The following is a 22,314-nucleotide window of genomic DNA, read 5'->3' on the forward strand; positions in this document are numbered from 1 at the left end:
AAGGTTAGGCAATAAGCAGTGGCTAGCCAGCAATGACCACATCTCACAAAAGAATAAAAAGAAATTTAGGGCTTGACAAGTTCAATCAATAATGGTGCTTCCAAATCACTATTGGTGATGGACACTGACGTCCCCTACCAGAGTACATGGCATGCTATTACCACCTGCAGTGCTTTCTTCAACTGGTGTTCACCGTGGAAGAGTACTGATTCGTCAGGGGAGCGGAACTCTCATTTGACCTGACACCATAAGATTTCATGGAGTCCAGTGTCAACATCGAGCACTTCCAGGGAAACTCCTCCCTGACTGTGTACCTCTGTGCCACCATCTCTGGTGGATCTTCCTAGCAGTGGGACAGAGCATGCTAAGGAATGGCGATGGTGGTGTTTGGGACATAGCCTGATAGGAGAGGCTATTGCTTGATGAGCTATAAAGGACACCCATCTCAATCTTGGCACAAATCTTAGATGCTGATAAGTGGAACTTTGCAGGATTGATGGGTGGTCCATCCAGTTTTATTCATTTTCAAAGTGAGCGTGCAGAAAACCTACATGGTGGAAAATACAATAAGAAGTGAAAGGACAGGGATGGTTTTAATTACCAATTTAAAAACTTGTAGTAACAGTCTCATCATACACATAAATGTTTCATAAATCCACGGTAAGGCAATTTAATCAAAGTTCTCACAATTATGACCACTAGAGATAAAATAAGAATACAGAATGTATAAAACTGTACACATGCTCAATTTTGAGCAACCTCTCACTGCAAACAAAGCTTAAATTGCAAAAGTAGAAATAGAATGCAAGATTTACTACTTTCATTATATATTCTACACTACATTTGAAATAAAGATCGCCTGCAGACTGCAATAATCTTGTGACAGAAGGAGTGATTTGAACTCTTGGCTGCACTATAAACAGACCACGACAAGTGTGTGGATTGTGATGGTGCTTCAAGTCATTTGTGCTTTTGATGTTCAAGTATTTTAATAAATAGAATATACCAATCAGCACATGAGACAAGGAAATCTTATTAATACTCTACAAATACAAAAGTGGAAGTGGAAAAAAATACACAACTAAAAAAATAAGCACCACACAACAAAGTTAGAATTTAGTAATGAACAGCAAACACACATACAGATTTTCAATGTTTAAGCACCAGAGAAGCCACATTTGGCAAATGATTTTAACTTTTAAAAACCTCTCACTTACTTGTATCAATAGACGAACTTTTAAAACATTTTACTGAATGGAGTACATAAAATATAAATGCTTCATTACCAATAGTACAAAAAAAAATCAATGGGCATTTGTTCGGTCACAAACAAATTCTCATTAGGTACGCGCACCACTGAAACATTTACAAAATTGTAGTTCTAACAGACCTCAACATATCAGCTGTAGTTTTTTTTTGTTGTCTCTTGTTTTACTTTTTGACCTTCCTGACCCATGTACCTCTTGTAGGAAACAGCTTTAGGGGCCTCCCTTCATCGAGAAGTGATCATAACGTGCCTGGTGACAACCTTTGATCTTTCCGACTCCACCCAGGTGAGGAATTGTTTACCATCTTCTCAGCACCACACAGTAGCAGAACATGGAATTCCCGTTTCTGTCCATTTCTGCTATGATTCCAACAACTGTGCAGCTTCTCCCCACTCTAGGTTTTTCGTGAAATTAGAAAGTAGACACTGCCTGTAATAATTCACTCTCCTATGAGTTTCTGAAGTCTAGTGAACTTACCTGTCAGATCCTTTGTTACTCATTGGAAAACCCTGTTCTCTTTTAAGAGTCGTGAGGAAAGATATAGCTTACTTTAAAAAAATGCCATGATGCACAATGCTGTAATTAGATATATCTAGAAATACATAAGTTTGATATATTCCTCTTGTTTCAACCCTTCTATCGCAGTAATCTAAACAGCTTAGTTTCATTTTCTGTACAAACATTAGGTAAAGTAATTTACACTGAATACTGCAGGAAAGCGACTACAGATTAGGATTGGTTGGGGAGGCGGTTTATGGTGATGGAGGAACCTTGGTCTTTCACTCTGATCAACAGATAATTACTACCACCTAGCTTTGTGGAGGAGAAAAAGAACAAGATGTGTCGCTGGGAAAACTGACCATAACACCATGATGCAGGAAGAGAGTGGTGAGAGGTCTTTACTGGCCAATAGTGACATTTTTGCCAGATCATAAAACAAGAAACAACTAAATTATGTATCACAATACAAAGTAATGATCATGGGAGACTTCAACCTCCATACAGTTCTGTCAAATCAAATTAACAAAGGTACTCTGGAAGAGGAGTTTATAGAATACTTTTGCAACAGCTTGGTAGAATGATGTTAAAAGGAACCAAAAGAGAGACAAGTTATTTTAAATCTTCTATTGTCCAATATGGCAGGGTTAATTTGCAATCTCTGTGAAGGAACCCCTGGAAAAGTGTAACTGTAAAACAATTAAATTCCATATTAAATCAGAGTGATATGTTTGAGTCCAAAACAAGAGTGATTAACTTAAACAAAGCCAACTATAAGGTATGAAACGAAAGCTGACTAAACTTTATAAGGCAAACTAACTAAAAGCCTCTAAACAGTGAGATACTTTTCAAGGGCTGATTCAAAATGTTCAACAAGAATATGCTCAATTAGAAAACAAAAATTCAGCAAAATTAGTGGACTGGGGGATTTTTAGAAAGCAACAAAAAGGTGACCAAAAATTTGACATCTAAGCTAAAAAAAAGGACAGTAAACTAGCCAGGAACATAAATTCCAAGAGCTTTGACAAACAAGCACTCTGAAGAAGAGTGACTCAATTAAATTATTCTTTCAGAGACAGACAGGGTAATTATCGTGGTAAATGAGGGAATGGCAGAGAAGCTGAACAAACATTCACGTCTTCTCAGCAAAAGACCAAAATAATATATCAGAAATTCAGGGTAACCAAGAAACTAATCAGCATGACCAGCTTAAAAGTAATTAACATCAGAACAGCAAGAAGTACTAGAAAAATTTAAAGCACTAAAATCCAATAAACTCTCAGGCACGGATGGCCTACATCATAACATATTAAAGTAGATTGTTACAAAGTTGGAGGATGCACAAGATATAATATTCTAAAATTGTGTAGATTCCAGAACAGTCCCAGCAGATTGAAAGTTACAAAATATAACATTTGTTTAAGGAGGAGCAATGAAAACATGGAATGATTGGCTTGCTAGTACGAACAGCAGAGCAGGCTGCTAGGTTGACTGATAAGAACCTCATTCTAGTTGGTGTAATTGGAGTGTAATAGAAAAGGTTATTATAGTTGATGAGTTCATAAAAATGTGCTTTGCCAATTTCTCAGATATAGAACCAGCTCAAGTGTGTTCCAATTATTTACTGAATAAAACCTAAAGTCCTTCTGCTTTCTCCCTTCGTTTGAGGGGGAAAATATTCAGCAAGAGCTACTTATATGTTAAAAAAAAATTGCTGTCTGTACGCTTCAAATTAATTGTTCTCTATTTAGGCAACATAAATACCTCGCTGTTTGTAGGTACACCTGTAAGAAGATCTACCATCACAGTATGCTGTGTTTATCTGTCTTGCCCACTGTAGTGTGTCTATCACTATTCTTTGATGTCTATCCTTAAACTACACAGACCAATCCCACTTTCGTTCCCTTCTACTTTGCTTTCCTGAATAGACCTCTGAACCACTGGTCAAAATACTGAAATTCCAAAAAGAATTATTATTAAAATACTTCTAAAATATTATTAAAACACTTCTTTTCACCTCGGTGTTAAGAATTAACCTCGCCTCCTGCATCTTAAAAATGTAACTTACTTTGCATGATTTCTTCTCCATCATCCTGCATCTGCTCAGTATCGCTGTCATCAAACTTGATGTCCTTAAACCATGACGGTTCAGAATTGCCTTCCACCGAATTCATTGAATCACTGTCTGGAGACGGTGTCTCAGAAAACTCTGTACTCTGCAATGTAGATATTGGTTCTTAAAGCCAAAGTGGAAGATAAAGTGTTCTTCCTGTCCAAAAGATCTTGCTACTTGGTACGACAGACTTGAATGAGATTATTGGAAACAGGTTGTTTATAACTGGTAGTCTTCAATCTTAAAGTACTACATTTAACATAGACTAACTTTAATCAGCATGAAACATGAACATATAGGGGAAAAATACTTCCTGTTAGTCAATAACTTCCTTAGATACCACTTTCATTTCTCTAATTTCTTTATTGTTAATACCCAGGGAATATTGACATTTAGTACCTCCAGGTACTCTGAGAGAATATGGTAGAAAATAATATTCTTCCTTGCTTCAGAAAAGCGAACACAAAATATACGCATCATGCAGCAAATCAATTGACAAATCAGAGAAATCAAAGGGACATTGTCAAATGGAATCCTACACAGGCGACTGTGATACAAGTAGAGAAACATTTAACATGGTAAGACACACCATCACCTCATTGATGATTTTTCTCCCAAAACCCCAAGAGCGGGTCACCACTGGCCTTTCTTTCTCTGCCAACTGCACATAAGTGGGGCCTTTTTGCACAGAGGTCAAGTCCGAAGAGGATTTCGCATCTGATAGCCTCTCAATTCTCTTCCAGAACCACCATGAGAAAGGAAATCCTAGGATGTAGAAGGTTCAGAGCCTTCTGACCAAAGAGAGTGTGTCTTGTATCAGCATCTTCTCCAAGTCTGGCCCAATATATCCCTGGCCAAGTCTTTAGTATTAGAGTTTGGATGTCACCCTTGGAGAGCACCTGCCTTTAAGGTCCCTCACTAAATCTACTGTACCACTAGGGTTTTATTGTTTAGCACTGGCAGGCTACTTTTGGCAGCAGGAAGCAAACTTGGGGATCAATAGAGTCATACAGCATGGAAATAGACCCTTCAATCCAACTAGTCCATGCTACGTTTCCAAACTAAACTAGTCCCACTCGCCTGCGTTTGGTTCATATCCCTCCAAATCTTTTCTATTCATGTACTTATGCAAATATCTTTTCAATGTTGTGACTGTACCTGCATCCACCACATCCTCTGGTAGTTCATTCCACACAAAAACCACGCTGTATAAAAAAAAGGTTGCTCCTCATGTCCTCTATAAAACTTCCTCCTCTGATCTTAAACATGTGCCCACTTCTTTTTAAATCTCCTAAACCTAGAGAAAACACCCTTGCTATTTACCTTATCTGTGCACCTCATGCATGTTTATAAGCTGTGTAAAAGGTCACCCCTTAACGTCCTACACTTTCGTGAAAGAGTCCCAGCCTATTCTTGTAGCTCAACTCTCCATTCCCAGCAACATTCTGATAAATCTTTCTTAACCTCCTCTAATTTAATAATACGCTTCCTATAGCGGGGCAATCAATCAGAGCTGCACACCATACTCCAGAAAAGGTCTCACCAACATTCTGTGACAGCATGAACACTGAATATGGAAAACTGATTGGAGTTGGGACAGAGTTGGTATGAAAGGCAGCCAAATCCTGCTTCAGTAGTATTCCATGCTGAAAAGTAAACTTAAATAACAGTCCAGAAAAGACAGTAAACTAAGGGAATGAAAACAAGTTGGCTTCACCTGCTTTTAAATGTTAAAACATTTTAAACTTGAAGTTTACAGTGCGCGAAATGATAGCAGAGACATTATTGGATGCTTTCCAGGTTTATTATGAAACTTTAATAGTTGGGAAACAACCATCTGATAGTGAAAATAAATTAACTTTGTTAACTTTGTTTTTAATTTTAAAGAAAATGCTGCTGACAACGTTGAATGCAGCCTACACTTGGGTTTGGTAGAAGTTTGTGCTAAAGCCAGAACCACAACAGTTTGTTCCTCTTTCCTCTGTGACATTGTTTAAATCATTTGAAATGTTTTCTTGTTTTAGGAACTTGAAGATACAACCATCAACGGTGAAGTGATTAATGATTAGGAATAGACAACTGATCAGACTAGGATTAGAGGAGTGCAAATGTCTTAAGATCTAAGACATAGGTGCAGAATTTGGCCATTTGGCTCATCGGATCTACTCTGCCATTCCATCATGACTACTATGTTTCTCAACCTCATTCTCCCGACTTCTCCCCAGGACCCTGGATGCCCTGAGCAATTAAGAGTCTACCCATCTCTGTCTTAAACACACTCAATGACTTGGCCTCCAGAGTTCTTTGTGGCAATGAGTTCCACAGATTACCACTCATTGGCTGAAGAATTTCCTTGTCATCTCAGTTCTAAATGGTCACCCCTTCACTCTGACACTGAGCCCTCTGATCAGAGTCTCTCTTACTAATGGAAACATCTTCTCCATTTCCACTATTTAGGCGCTTCAGAATTCTGTACATTTCAATGAGATCCGCCCTCATTTTCCTGAACTCCATTGAGTTGAGGTAGTTCTCCCATAATGCGATAGTTGCGTTCTTGTGTGACCTTGTGCTATAGAAAAATCACCAAATATCGTGTTATAGGAAATTCACTATACTTGTACAGCGGGAAGATCACATTATCCAAACAGCATCCACTATTTATCAATTGCGTTACAGCCAATCCGCGTTAATGAAACACGCGTTATAGCAGAAGTACCTCTACAGATCAAAAGTTCTCAACTTCTCCTCAAATGCCAAGTCCTTTATTCCTGGGATGATTCTTGTAAAACCCCATCCAGACAGCCTTCAACATCAGAACATCTTTCCTTTGACACTGGGACCAAAATTGTTCATAATATTCCAAATGCTGCCTGAGCAGAGCCTTATTCAGCCTCAGCAGTATAGTTCTGCTCGTATATTCTAGCCTTGAAATGATTGCTAACATTGCATTTGCCTTCCGACCTGCCAACTGAATCTGCATGATAACCTTCAGAGAATCCTGAACGAAGATTCCCAAATCCCTGTGCTTCAGACTTCTGAAGCACATCCCTATTTAGAAAACAGTCTACTCTTCTATTCTTCCTACCAAAGTGCACAACCTCACACACTTTATTACATCTGCCATTTCTCCACCCACTCTCCTAGCCTGTCTAAGTCATTCTGTAGTTTCCCTGCTTCCTCAACGCTACCCGATTCTCCAGCTATTTTTGTGTCATCTGCAAACTCAGCAACAATGCGCTCAGTTCCTTCGTCCAGATCGTTAATTTATGACATCAATAGCTGTAGTCTTAACATGGACCCCGGCAGAACTCCACTAATCATTGGCTGCTATCCTGAAAAAGACCACTTTTATCCTTACTCGCTGTCTTCTGCTAGTCAGCCAATCCTCTATTCATACCAGTACCTTGCCCCTAAAAGAGCCCCATGGGCTTTTGCATGCTCCTGTGCAGCATCTTGTCAAAGGTCTTCTGGAAATCCAAATAGATTATGTCCATTGGTTCTCCTTTAAATAATTTGCTTGTTACCACATCAAATAATTTTAACAGATTTGTCAGGTATGACCTCCCATTGACAAAGTCATCCTGATTCAGCCCTATTTACCAGGAACTTCCAAACCCTCTTCAGTCTCGTGCTTCATAATGGACTCTAAAATTTTACCAACGACTGAGTTCAGGCTAACCAGCCTACAGTTTCCTGTATTCTGCCTTGTTCCCTTCTAAAATAGGGGTATTACATTCACTATTGTCTAGTCCTCTGGCATTTTCCCTGACTCCGGTGATTCCCGAAAGAATGCTTTGACAATCTCCTCAGTTATCTCCTTCAGAACTCTGAGGTGTAGTCCATTTGGTTTGGACCAGGTATCCACCTTCAGACCTTTCACCTTCCCTTTGGCGACAGCCACTGCTCTCACCTCTTCCCTGACCCAAAGCTCTGATATGCTGATGTTTTCCAGCATGAAAACTTATGTTAAGTACCTAGTCAGTTCCTCCGCCATTTCTTTCTTCCCCATTACAACTTCTCTAGCCTCATTTTCCAGTACTCCAAAGTCCACTCTTGCCTCTCGCTTATCATTTACATATCTAAAAACTGTTGCAATCTTCTCTTATATTATTAGCTAACCTGCCGTCACATGTAATGTCCCTCCTTATTCTTGGTGCAGACTCAACAGGCCTTTTCTGCAGCTGTATGAATCTATTGCTTTTTTTGAAAACAATGATCCTCTGCTGGTTTCCCTCATGCTTCCAATCCTCGGGATTTCCATTAATCTCTACCACATTTTTACCTTTTATCTTGCTTCTATGCTGTCCCTGACTTTCCTCATCAGTCACAGTTGCCTTGTCCTTCCTTTCATCTATTTACAAGGAATTTCTGCCATGCCTCCCAAATTAACCCCAGAAGATTCTGCATTTGCTGCTCCACCTTCTTCCCTCCTATGTCCCCCTTCCAATCAACTCTGACCATCTCCTTGCTCATGTTTTTGTAGTTACCTTTGCTCAACTGCAATATGATTACATCCAATTCCAGCTCAAACTGCAAGGTGAATTTGGTCACATATATGGTCGCTGGCCCCTAGGGGCTCCTTCACCTTAAACTCCTGAATCAATTCTGCCTCATTATATATCAAATCCAAAACTGCCAGCTTCCTAGGAAGCTCTACCACAAGTTACTCCAAAAAAAACCCATCATGCTGACATTTCACAAACTCCTTTTCTTGACATCTGCTACCAACCTGATTTTCCCAGTCCACCTGCATACTGAAATGGCCCATGATTACTGCAACAGTGCCTTTCTTATATGCCATTTCTATCTCCCGATTTATTTCCTTCCCCATATCCTTACCAATTTTTGGAGACCTAAATGCAACGCCTATCAGGGTCTTGTTTTCCTTTGTGGCTCCTCAACTGTACCTGCATGGATTCTACACTTTCTGACTTGATAATACTTCTTGGTGTTGATTTCATTTCATTTTTTGGAAGGTGATGGGGTTGGAGGAAATTAGAGATTAGAAGAAGCAAGGCTACATTACGGATTTGAGAACCAGGATTAAAAATTTTAAAATTAAGGCATTGCTTGACAGGGAGTTAATACAGGTCAGTGAGCACAAGGCCGATAGGGCAAAATGGGCTTTGTTGCGAATTAACTCTCAAGAAGCAGAGTTTTGGATGACCTTAAAATTAGAGAGGGCTGAATGCGGGAAACCAGCCAGGAATGTGTTAAAATATTCTAGTTTAGAGGTTACAACAGCCTGATAGAAAGGATCTGTAAAGGAATGAAGAAACAGTCAGTGATGCCACATTTATCTCTAATTTTCCTTGCTTGGAATGCCTTGCTAGGTCATTTAGAAGGTGGTTAACAGCCATACACATTGCTGTGCTGGATAAATGTGATCAGACTATTTAAAAGATGGGAACTTCCATTTTCTACGGAGATTGCTGAGACTGGTGGAGTTTTACACAATTCATGATTGTTTCATGATCTAAGTGAGGCTAATTCAGCTGCTGTGGAGGGACTTGTACCTGCATACCTATAACATTAGCCTGGGTCTCTGCATTATTAATCCAGTGACATTACACTGTCACCACCTCCCCTGACAAACAGGCAGAATGAGTCAAGGATGAAGTCAGGCAATGTCATGGAAGTGCAAATTTGTGGTCTCAGAATTGGCATGAAGTGGGAAATTCAATTTGAAATCAAATGTGATTCCAATAATACGAACAAACTGGCTTAATCTCAATTGTTGACACAAGACAGATATAATCAGTAGCTCAGGAATTTGAAGCAGGGACTGAAAAACAATGATTTCAGTTTTCCCAATATTTAATTGGAGAAAACTTCTGATCATTCAGTACTTTTTTTTGATAAGCAGTCTGATAAAATTGTGGAGGCGATGTCCGAGTGGTATTATCACTGGACTATTAACCCAGAGACCCAGGTAGTGTCCTCGGGACCAGAGGTCGAATCCCGCCATGGCAGATGGTGGAATTTGAATTCAATAAAATATCTGGAATTATGAATCTAATGATGACCATGAATCCATTGACAGTTGTCAAAAAAACCCATCTGGTTCACTAATGTCTTGGGAACCCTGCAGCCCAATGGTATCAATGTGGACTTCACCAGCTTCAAAATCTCCCCTTCCCCCATCGCATCCCAAAACCAGCCCAGTTCGTCCCCTCCCCGCACTGCACCACACAACCAGCCCAGCTCTTCCCCCTCCCCCCAATGCATCCCAAAACCAGCTCAGCTGGTTTCTGCCTCCCTAACCTGTTCTTCTTCTCACCCATCCCTTCCTGTCACCCCAAGCCGCACCTCCATTTCTTACCTACTAACCTCATCCCACCTCCTTGACCTGTCTGTCTTCCCTGGACTGACCTATCCCCTCCCTACCTACACTCTCCTCTCCACCTATCTTCTTTTCTCTCCATCTTCGGTCCGCCTCCCCCTCTCTCCCTATTTATTCCAGAACCCTCTCCCCAACACCCTCTCTGATGAAGGGTCTAGGCCCGAAACGTCAGCTTTTGTGCTCCTGAGATGCTGCTTGGCCTGCTGTGGTCATCCAGCTTCACACTTTATTATCTTGGATTCTCCAGAATCTGCAGTTCCCATTATCTCTGCTTTCCTTACCTGGTCTGGCTGACATGTGACTAGACCCACAGCAATGTGGTTGACTCTTAACTGCCCTCTGGGCAATAAATACTGCCTAACTAGTGATATCCTCATCCCATAAATGAAGAAAGAAGAAAACAAAAAATCATGCAGCAGTGGAGAAATCAAGAGAGGTGCGAGTTAACATACAGGAAACAGAGTTTTGGATGACCTTAAGACTAGGGAGGGCAGAACATGGTAAACCAGCCAGGAATGTGTTGAAATATTCTAGTTTAGAGATAACAACAGCCTGAAAGAAAGAGTCTCTTTATTCCTTTCCAAATGTGGCATTCCTGACGAGATCCATCTCTAATTTTAATGTGTGGAATGGCTTGCTAGGTCATTTACAAGGTGGACTGTTAGAAAAACTTTTAGGCCTGGATGCAACCAGTGCACATGTAAAAGCTAACAAAATGGGAGAGAGGTAAGGAGTGAACAGGGCAGCATGGTGGTTAAAATGGTGACTCAGTGATTAGCACTGCTGCCTCACAGCACCAGGGGCCCGGGTTCAATTCCAGCTTCAGGCACTATCTGTGCAGTGTTTGAACATTCTCCTCACATATGCCTGCGTTTCCTCCAGGGGCTCTGGTTTCCTCCTGCAATCCAAAGATACGCAGGTTAGGTGTATTGGTGATGGGAAGTGCAGAGCTACAGGGTTAGCAGGGGATGTTCTGCCAGAGGATCGGTGTGGACTTAGTGGCCAAAAGGCCAGCTTCCATGATTGCTTAGAGGGCGTCATAGTTATCTATGATCAGACAAAGTTGGAAATAGATTAGGGGGTGACAATACGTTCAAAGATTTTAAGAAGTTGAGTCAATTAAATCATTAACTATATTATGCATAAAATCTTCAAGTACATTTAATAATCGTCTCACCAAAAACTGGCGAAACTGAAACAAGCAAGTGCCATATTCACTTACTTGTAAAGGCCTATACAAGGCATATTCATCCCTGAAGAGCTGATCGTGATGGGTTACACAGTCAAACCATCGTCCATCCACTAATGCCTGACCGATGGCAATTGCCTGAGCTCTGAAAAAAGAGGAGATCACGGATGAAGTAGATGATCTGGTCACATTCAAATTCACAAAAAAAACACTTCTAAAGTGCTGCAGAGTAGTGGGCATGTTTGCGCGCAAATCCCAAGGTAAATTCATTTTCACGCACGACCAATTCAGAGAAAAGTTACCTCTAAAGATATTTGCTAAAGAGCCTATTCTGAGATGTTGTTACACACCTCTGGAACAGGAAGACCTTGAACCAAGGCCTTCTAATTAAGAGGTTGGGCCACTACCACTGCACCACAAGAACCCCATTTGACCACTAAAGATATTTTTAATCAACTTCTGGAGCAGGTAGGACATGAACCCGGGCATCCTGGATCCGGCCACTGTGCCACAAGAGCCCTTAAACACTCCTGTAAAGTTTGTTTCAACTTTCCCTTGCAGTACTTGTTGCTTATCAGTCTTGTGCCAGTATTTTGCCTTAAATGGTGTTGACTATGCGCTTTGGGCTATATTCACAGGCAATCCAACGCAGCGAAGACTCAATCCTGACAAGATGGGATTTAATTTAGGCTGAGTAATAATGACTTAAAATAATGCATGACTAGGAGCACAAAGTAGGGAAACTTTAGCTTTATGAAACAGTACATATTGCGAGAACTGTAAACTGCCTTTCCCTAGTTTGAGAAGTCATGTAGGATAGATAGCAAAAAGCTAGGACTTGCAGGATCTGTGCACTCTTATCTTTACTGCATTCTGCTTCAATTAATGTTTGTGCGGTTGCCTAAGTAACAACCTTAAAACACAAAGCAATTGTAGTTTGTTTCAACTTGTTTGTACCACTGCATAAATTCTGTTTCTTTTTTGTACTTGGGAGTTTTCGGACCTAGCTTTTTGTCAGCGTCGACTCTCTGACATCACAAATAAAATCTCTTTGCCTCAAAGTCTGGGCCTTTTGTGTGAGATTTAATCTAGTCTCTTCGACACCCTTAAGCCTGCTCCAGGATTTGAGAAAATAGAGGCTGATCCGATTGCCTTCAGTTCACAATTTTATTAGGCATGGTGTATTGCTGTGCATTCACTTCTGTTAATTTTTAATAGAGTTTTCTATCAATTTAAGTTTTCAGTTGCAATTGTTCGCTGGCCATCATGGTCATGCTTTAGGACATTTTCTTCTGAAAAGGAGGAAACAAGGAAAAGTAAAGATTCCACTTGCAAAACAACAGCTAATACTTTTTATTAGCTAACAACTCAGTCACCATCATAAACTGCTTTGTTAAACATGCTTTGTAATGTTGATAATTTGACCTTTGAGATGTCAGCAGAGCTTGAAATTGACCTTGCATTCACATTAATTGCTCATTTTCTTACTGGCTGATTTACATGTATGAGAGTTGCACTTCAGAATGTCTCAATTACCGTGTAGTAATATGTCCATTTCTAATCAACCAGTTCACCAGTTCCTTTCCTACAATGCAATTAGGATAAGTTCGCAACCAGTATCGATGATCCTGAAACTCCATGCCAGTGCTGTGATGGCAAATTTTCTTCCACAGGTCTTTGAGTTGCACAGAGTCCTAAAACAGAAATTAGAAATTAGAAACTCAAGATGAATTTTGGAAAAAGGCAAAAATACTTTAAATGTAATTTCATGTCAGAGTGGATTGTGTGTATCAATTGAAAAAAGAAATCCAACATTTTTCACGAGTACCAGGTATCTGCAAGCACCTCATTCAAAAAAATACTTTTGAAGGGTCACTAATGTTGTAACAGAAATGCAGAAAATCAATCTGCAGACAGCAAAGTTTCAAAAAACTTTTTGTGACACTGATTAAGGGATAATTATTGGCCATGGCATGTTTTACATCCACCTACAAAAGGTAGGCTAATCCTTAGTTTAATGTTTAATCCAAAAGAAAGCATTCTTGATAGTGTAGCGCTGCCTAAGATCTGTAAAGAAGTGTCAAGTGTGATTGGCATGCCCAAGACCGAAGGCTAGATGTTATGCGCCTCAGCCATATTTTCTGGACATGACAGCATATAAGATAGGTCAGATCCTTAGCCCACCACACTTCCATGCACCGCTGATCTGGCTTATTTATAAAATGGGTGTGAAAATTGGCAGTACACCCACCATGTGCAAATAATTGTTGAGATCAACTGGCCCAACAATACATTGTCAATCCCAAACTACAGCTCGCATGAAGAGGCAGACAGGAGGAAGGAGGCTATTTAAGTCATAGTCAGCATAAACAAAGTTAGCATGGGGTGGGTGTAACTCATCTGGGGTTGCCGTGTGCATATTCCTCCTAAAATACTACTCCATTCTTCCTTTCGTGCCACCTGCTTGGCAGAAACTGGCCACCTAGCCTCCATCCTTTGCCCCCTAGGATCCCTCCCCATTATAAAATACTGGCACTACCTTTTAAGGGCAGTCATAATCGAATTCTCAAGCCTCTTTCGGCAGTCAATGCCAGGGAAGATGGAACCATCTGTCCATCAGATTGGTTGCCAACTCCCAAGGCCCGGATTAAGTCTTTGAAGGGAGGGCAGAGGATTCTTTTTAGTTTTCTGGCTCACCAGTGACTTTCCCTTTGAATAGTCTGCAACCCTGAATTTGCTGCACTTGGAGTTGGATCTGAACTCACTGAGAATCAAGATTGCTAAGAATCAAGCTATGGACTGACATACAAATCACTGTAAAACAAAGCAAGTTAATTAAAATTCTGGACTGCAGAACACAATAAATAGTGCTCAATAATCGTCCAGTTTTGAGATTAATGTGAAGGGATGTTATTGACATAAATCAATATGAAACACATGGTAAAGTAACACAATTACATTCGAGCATATCGGGGATGAAAGAGACAAACAAAACCAAGTAAAACCATGTACTACAGCACTTTGCATTATACCACTGCACAGATGCAACACTTTGCCTCTCACATCTTGTCTAACTTCCAGAAACCATTAAAATAAGTACCAGAAGAATTTTTCTTTCATCTTCATTGGGGTCAGTTTTAACATATGCCCGAGAGGCTTGAGGACTGATCGAGCTGTCATATGAAGGAACCATGGGTGAAGCTGACCGGTCCAAAGAAAGATTGGTGATGCTGACAGACCTGTTAAGCAAAGGAGAGTAAAATCAACATAAACAAAACTGCTAAGGCTGGCAAATACATCCCTCATGATTAAACTGTATAGACCTGAGCCAATAACAGAGATAACTAATATCCTTACTGGATTTGATAACCTGTTGCTTTTTGCAACTATCTTTTTCTCTCAAGTATCAGTTTTGATGCAACTTTAATTAATTTCTCTGTGAAGCAAGCCGTCAGGATACTTCACGTAATAGTACGTTCAAGAATATGGGGTGGGTCTGTTGATCAAGATAAAACAACTATATTGAAAACATCAAAAAGCAAATTCTTTTAGCATGGTATGAAGCCAGTAATATTTGAACAAGCACTGGGGTTTCTCCAAAGAAGATGTTTCACCGAATAGGAAAGCAAACTAACATTTTTGAGATAGCATGAGAGAGAGAGAGATCTTAAATGTTTTCTAATCAATTACTTTACCTTAAAAAGGAGCAAGAATATAAAATATGAAAGACATAAAAGACAAGGTAGCTATACATTTTAGAATATGCTGCAAAGACTACTCATTCTGTGGAGAACACAGATTTTAGTTTGCAAAGTTCATGCTTGTAAAACAAGTTTAACACATGGTATAGTTTTGTACTGAGTTTAAATTAACAATATTTCTAAGATTGAGCCTATTATTGCAGGTGAAGTCCTATTGAATTGAACAGAACCTGGAGAGCATTCCCCAATGAAAACCAAGCCATTAAAAATTAAGTGTGGGGTTAGATAGCTCAGTTGGCTGGATGGCTGGTTTGCAATGCAGAGTTTGTCCAACACTTTAGGTTCAATTCTTATACCGGCTGAGGTCACAATGAAGGCTCTGCCAAGAATTTGATCTTCCAAAATGCATCACCTCGCATTTGCCCGGATTGAACTCCATCTGCCATTTATCTGCCCAACTCTCCAGTCTATCGATAGTGAAGGGGACTGTCAGAGATTACAGCAGACTATCAGCTACTCCACCAATCTTAGTGTCATCAGCAAACTTGCTGATCAGACCACCTACACCTTCCTCCAGATCATTTACATATATCAGTGGTCCCAGCACAGATCCCTGTGGAACACCACTGGTCACAGGTCTCCAATATGAGAAACTCCCTTCTACTATTACTCTGTCTCCTGTTGCCTAGCCAGTTTTTTATCCATCTAGCTAGCACACGCTGGGGTCCATGTGACTTCACTTTCTCCATCAGCCTGCCATGGGGAACCTTATCAAATGCCTTACTGAAGTCCATGTATATGACATCTACAGCCTTTCCCCCAATCAACTTTGTCACGTCCTCAAAGAATTCTATTAAGTTGGTAAGACATGACCTTCCCTGCACAAAACCATGTTGCCTATTACTGATTAGCCCATTTTCTTCCAAATGGGAATAGATCCTATCCCTCAGTATCTTCTCCAGTAGCTTCCCTACCACTGACGTCAGGCTCACCGGTCGATAATTTCCTGGATTACCCTTGCTGCCCTTCTTGAACAAGGGGACAACATTAGCAAGTCTCCAGTCCTCTGGGGCCTCACCCATGTCTAAGGATGCTGCAAAGATATCTGTTAAGGCCCTGGCAATTTCCTCTCTCGCTTCCCTCAGTAACCTGGGATAGATCCCATTCGGACCTGGGGACTTGCCCACCTTAATGTCTTTTAGTTCATGCTTGTAAAACAAGTTTAATACATGGTATAGTTTTGTATAGACTAACACTTCCTCCTTCTTTATGTCAACTTGACCTAGAGTAAGCAAACATCTATCCCTAACCTCAACCTCCGTCATGTCCCTCTCCTTGGTGAATACCGATGCAAAGTACTCGTTAAGAACGTCACCTATTTTCTCTGAATCAGCGCATAAAACTTTCCTTCTTTGTCCTTAAGTGGACCAATCGTTTCTCTAGTTACCCTCTTGCTCTTTATATATGAATAAAAGGCTTTGGGATTTTCCTTAACCGTGTTTGCCAGCAATATCTCATGTCCTCTCTTAGCCTCCTTAATCCCTCGTTTCAGATTCACCCTACATTCCCGATATTCTTGCAAAACTTCGTCTGTCTTCAGTCGCCTAGACCTCATGTATGCTTCCTTTTTTCTCTTGGCTAGTCTCACAATTTCACCTGTCATCCATGGTTCCTTAATCTTGCCATTTCTATTCCTCATTTTCACAGGAACATGTCTCTCCTGCACGCTCATCAACCTCTCCTTAAAAGCCTCCCACATATCAAATGTGGATTTACCTTCAGTTTCTCCCAATCTACCTTCCTCAGATCCTGCCGAATCTTGGTATAGTCAGCCTTCCCCCAGTTTAGTACTCTTCCATTGGGACCACTCCTATCCTTGTCCATGAGTATTGTGAAACTTAAGGAATTGTGGTCACTATTTCCAAATTAGTCCCCTACTGTAATATCAACCACCGAGCCGAGTACATTCCCCGGCACCAGGTCCAGTATGGCCCCTTCCCGAGTTGGACTACATACATACTGCTCTAGAAAACCCTCCTGGACACACCTTACAAATTCTGCTCCATCTTGACCCCTAACACTGAGTGAATCCCAGTCAATGTTGGGAAAATTAAAATCTCCTATCACTAGCACCCTGTTTCTCCTACACCTTTCCATTATCTATTTACATATTGATACCTCTATCTCACGCTTGCTGTTGGGAGGCCTGTAGTACAGCCCCAACATAGAAATACGAAGGGTGCAGTAACAGAGTTCTACCCATATTGCCTCACTGCTCGAGTCCTCCATGGGGCCCTCCTTCAGTGCGGCTGTGATATCGTCTTTGACCATTGCTGCAACTCCTCCACCCCTTTTACCTCCCTCTCTATCCCGCATGAAGCATCGATATCCTGGGACAACTAGTTGCCAATCATGCCCTTCCCTCAACCAAGTCCCAGTAATAGCAATAATATCATACCTCCAGGTACCGATCCAAGCCCTAAGCTCATCTGCTTTATCTACTACACTTCTCGCATTAAAACAAATGCACCTCAGACCACCTGTCCCTTTGTGTTCATCATCTGCTCCCCGACTACTATTCCCTTTAGTCACACCGATTCCATTATCTAGTTCCCTACAGGCTTTCATTTCTACCTCTTTTCAAACTAATGTGGCAGGGGGATGTGAACCAAATATTGGACAGAACAGTATAGACAGGGTGGATAGCAAAAAGCTTTTTCCCCCCCCACAGTGGGGGACTCAATTACTAGGTGTCATGAGTTCAAAGTGAGAGGAGGAAAGTTTAAGGGAGATATGCGTGGAAAGTTCTTTACACAGAGGGTGGTGGGCGCCTGGAATGCGTTGCCAGCGGAGGTGGTAGACGCAGACACGTTAGCGTCTTTTAAGATATATTTGGACAGGTACATGAAATGGGCAGGGAGCAAATGGACAGAGCCCATTAGAAAATAGATGACAGGTTAGACAGAGGATCTTGATCGGCGCAGGCTTGGAGGGCCGAAGGGCCTGTTCCTGTGCTGTAGGTTTCTTTGTTCTTCGTTCTTTTTCTCACAACTTGCCTGAAGTGTGGTGATCTCCAGGTTAAATTCACCATCTGTCATTGCCCTCTAGTGAGAGCAGCCTATGGACCTCTGGGATTGAGGCAAATTTTACTTTAAGAATTAAAAGGGGTCACAACATGCAAAGGCTTAAGCACTTGTGAAGCAGCAAATTCAACAGCTGGTTTTTACCGCTACCACATTGAGGCATCTTGCACATCAGCTGAGAAGGCAAACTTTGCCTTAAAGAGCTCAAGTGCAAAGCAGGCAGAAGACTCCTACAGTATAAAATGCTGTAGGAAAATAGTAATAGAAAAATGCAACATGCAAGCTTTCAAATCTTCAAATTCAGAATGGTCATAGCTACTTTTAACTGAATGGGTTGGTACACAGTTCTAGTAAATGGTGAAACCAATTAAACAAGATGTATATTTATCAGTACGGTTTCAAAAACACTGACTCATGTGAAGTCATCATATTAAAAAGTCAAGAAAAACCTGTAATTTGTTTCATCGAAAAGGACAAAAGTTCATTCAGAATTTTGAGTAATGTTTCATAGCAATGTGAAATATGAATGAAGACTTAAAAAAGGGGAGAAACAGACATCAAGTAGATACAAAATGTGACAATTAAATAGTTAGAAATAGGAGAACAGTTCATACTAAAATGTTTCGATCTTTCCATCCCATCTTGCTGCACCTTCTTTATTCTTCAAAGAAAATTTCAACAGAACTGATAATTCAATGTTGATTTCATACTAAAAGTAGTACATTTCTCTATTGATCACAAAATTTCAATAATGCAAGACTAGCGTATTTGTCACATTTTCAAAATGCTTAAAACATTTATACAATTGAAAAATATAGAATACTGATTTTCTTTTTCTTAAAAGTTCCCTAATCAATAATAAAAAAACTAACATTGAAGTTTCATTTCTACGTTTGTTCCTCCAAAAATCGACTTCGTAGCTATACGTCAAAAACGTATCCAAGAGACAAAATCCCTAACATTTAAATTCAAGGCTTTAAATGCTTCAATTATTGTTCTGGTTTTCGTTTTTCATATGAAGACCTTTGTGATTTCAAAAATAAATTCACACACAATGTAAAGAATGATGGCAAAAATGAACAGAGTATTCCTTTTAAACAAACCTGTTTCGTGCAGGTGACTTTCCTACATCCTCCTGCACAGTTGGGAGACGTGTTGTCAAATTACTCTGAGAATCCTGGTGACCCAAGCTGATTGAAAAAAAAAAGAGATAACATCATCAATTTCAAAATTAAATGTTGGCTGTCCTAGCTTAACAGCTAATTTAAAATTTAACAAGTGCATCACATATGCCGGAATGGTAAAAAAACAGCAGGTCCTAACACACTCACTCATTCCATAACTGTTTCAAACTCCACTGATGGTCCAGCAAATTTTTCAACATTAATTTGCTTATGTTATCAAACTATTACAAGATACATTTGAAAAAGAGTACAATAATGACTGATATTTCAATTACTGAAAAATTTTAGCTGCTGTTTTGTAATTGCAATTTTTTTTCCTCTTTCTTGATCCCTCCTTTCAGAAGGAATTGCTAATGTGCTATCTAAAGATTTTCTAGTCATGGTATCTTGATATTTCTTTTCCTTGTCCCTTGCGTGTGGGTTTCGCTAGCCCATCACAAATGGGCCTTAAACTTGGTAGCTTGCTACACATTTCAGAGGGCAGTGGACAGTCAACCAGATTGATTACAGAGTCACATGTGGGCTAGACAGGGCAAGATGGCAAATTTCCTTCCTGAAAGGGCATCAGTGATTCAGCTCGGAATTGCTCAAGTAAAAGGAAATCCTATTGGAAAGGAGCTAAAATGTCTGCACAGCAATGTATGCCGTCAAAAAATAAAGGGAACTGGAGCTATCGCATCACGTGGAACTATATACTCTAGGGATTCTGGTGACATGTTACAGAAAATTCAGGACTGGGAATTACAATTTACGTAAGACATTTAGGAAAAAAAAAGGGCGAAGGTATAGTGATGTAACTGCACTTAGAAGGGATAACACAATGGCAGTAGATAAAATATCAGCAAGATCAAAGCAGAATCTGAGTGGCTGAACACAAGACAACAAGGAATCAGATCAAATGGAACAGTTTATATACTGCATAATAGTGGAGAGGGTGTGGTAAAGGAGGAAATATACACTTTGGAAAATTGACCAAAAGGTATTGAATAATCAAGTACTTCAATTACCCTAATATTAATTGCATACAAGATACAGGCAAAGGGGATAAAGGGAATAAAGGGAATGGAGTTCATGCAATGGTGTATAGAACTCCTATGTAATCCAATTCATGTAAATGCCAACAAAAGAAGATTTGCTTTTGGTTCATTCCTCATTTTGAGACCCAAAGTACAAAAGTAAAAGATGGAAGACATTTAGGGAATAGTGGTCTTAATACAATCTGCTTTAAAGATAATAAATAGAGACAAACCAATGATGGAAACAACAGGAACAGATTTATGAAACACTGATTCCAGAGTCCCAGACTTTTGGGGAAATAAATGGGCAATGAAGAGGCTGAATAGCCTATTCCTGCTTCTGATTCCAATGTTTGTATTTATTTACAAATAACAACGTAGAGCAACAATGGATACAACTAAAAGCTATGTTCAAGAGGATGCAGGCAAAACACATTCTGCTAAATGAAAAGCAGAAATTAACCATTAGTAAATCGGGTGAATGAAGGAGGGTGGCTGGTGCAGGACTTTTGGTGAGGTGGCAACCTAGCGAGACAGCAGAGCCAGGCACTCCTGGTTGTGGTCGGCCCAGAACAGGGACTCCTGGTCACCAGCGAGGCAGTGACAACAGCTCCTGGTTGTGGTAGGTCCGGAGGCAGGAACACCTGATTATCAGCAAGGCGGCAGTGGCAGCAGCAGCAGAGTCGGGGGGGGGGGGGGGTGCCCGTTCGCTGGTCCAGCATGGGACCTGTCATTGGTATCCTGTCAGCAGCATGGGTCCAATAATCAAGAGATAGCACCTGAAGAACAGCAACTCCATCACTGGTGTATTTGTCAGTGGGGTGGCTCAGCAGTCATCCTTCGTCAGCCAGCTCATGGCTCGTGATAGAAGTGGCAGAACAAAGATGGACGTTCTTTCAGCTATAGTCTTTTATTCTTAAACTATTTAAAATGGCACCAGGTTATGGCGACAGTTGAAGCTTTTCACTATTTTGCTGCGTTGACCATTCCAGAGTACAAGTGACAAATCATTCAATCACATTTCCCTAACACCATTTCCTAACAAATACGCAATTTCCTTTGGTTCCTCTCACTAGACCCCGTATTCCCCAAACATTTTGGGCATTTGAGTCCTCGGAGAAAACAGAGCGAAAATATGTATTGAATTGGTCAGTTATCTCTTTGTTCCTTATGAAACTTCCCCTGCTTGTTTCTGACTGACCTATATTTTTCTTAACTTATCATTTTTATTCTCACAGACCTTTAAAAGCTTTTATAACCGATTTGTACGTTTTACTCAGTATTCCAATAACCAAGTAATTCATGTACATCATGAAAAAGCAATCCAAGCACTGTTCCTTGTGGAAAATGACTTAAATCTTAGGTACACCTTTCCTTAATCTAAATTTTATTTTTAAAATCAAAGCAGGCATTGATTCTCCTAGTCCAGGAGCCTCAACTTTGTTAAATCAGCCTTTTAAGTGATATTCATCAAAAGCTTTTTTGCAATCGACACAGACAACCACTGTATTCCTTTCACCTCATCTGTAACTCAAGTAAAAGCCCAATTCGATTGTGTTTGATCAATCTCCCTTCCACAAATCGGTGCTCAACCTTGTTCAGTAACTCAAACTTTTCAAGTTTCGCAATTTTTTCTCGAAAATCTTAGTCACCACAGAAGTGATCTTTGCCCATTCAGCTATTCATAAAGCACAAAGTAACAAAAAAGTGAGAAACTTCTGATTTACTGAAATCATGAGTTTGTGATCCTGTTATTAGTTTTCTTAAAAGTAAAATATGGGAATCGTTGGTGCAGTGGCAACCCTATTATAGTGCCTGGCAGGGCAGCAATGTCATCAGCAAAGCTCAAATCTATAAATGGGCAGCTTCATTTGCTCGTATCTTTTTCAGCACTCCTTTTCACCTCCCTTTAATTATAT

At 40.3% G+C, this 22,314-nt stretch overlaps 1 protein-coding gene across 5 annotated transcripts in view; it reads right to left on the reverse strand.

Annotated features, from left to right (window-relative positions):
• Positions 1-22,314, reverse strand: part of pikfyve (phosphoinositide kinase, FYVE finger containing) — a 119,825-nt gene that overhangs the window by 50,669 nt on the left and 46,842 nt on the right. For all 5 annotated transcript variants that reach the window (XM_048534186.2, XM_048534189.2, XM_048534185.2 and 2 more), the window contains exons 7-11: positions 19,299-19,385; positions 14,512-14,650; positions 12,948-13,105; positions 11,445-11,556; positions 3,835-3,982 (exon numbers count right to left, since the gene is read on the reverse strand). In XM_048534186.2, the coding sequence (XP_048390143.2) occupies positions 3,835-3,982; positions 11,445-11,556; positions 12,948-13,105; positions 14,512-14,650; positions 19,299-19,385 (644 nt within the window). The remainder of the gene's footprint in view (positions 1-3,834; positions 3,983-11,444; positions 11,557-12,947; positions 13,106-14,511; positions 14,651-19,298; positions 19,386-22,314) is intronic.

The sequence above is a fragment of the Stegostoma tigrinum genome, chromosome 7, assembly GCF_030684315.1.
Source record: "Stegostoma tigrinum isolate sSteTig4 chromosome 7, sSteTig4.hap1, whole genome shotgun sequence".
NCBI classification, from domain to species: domain Eukaryota; kingdom Metazoa; phylum Chordata; class Chondrichthyes; order Orectolobiformes; family Stegostomatidae; genus Stegostoma; species Stegostoma tigrinum.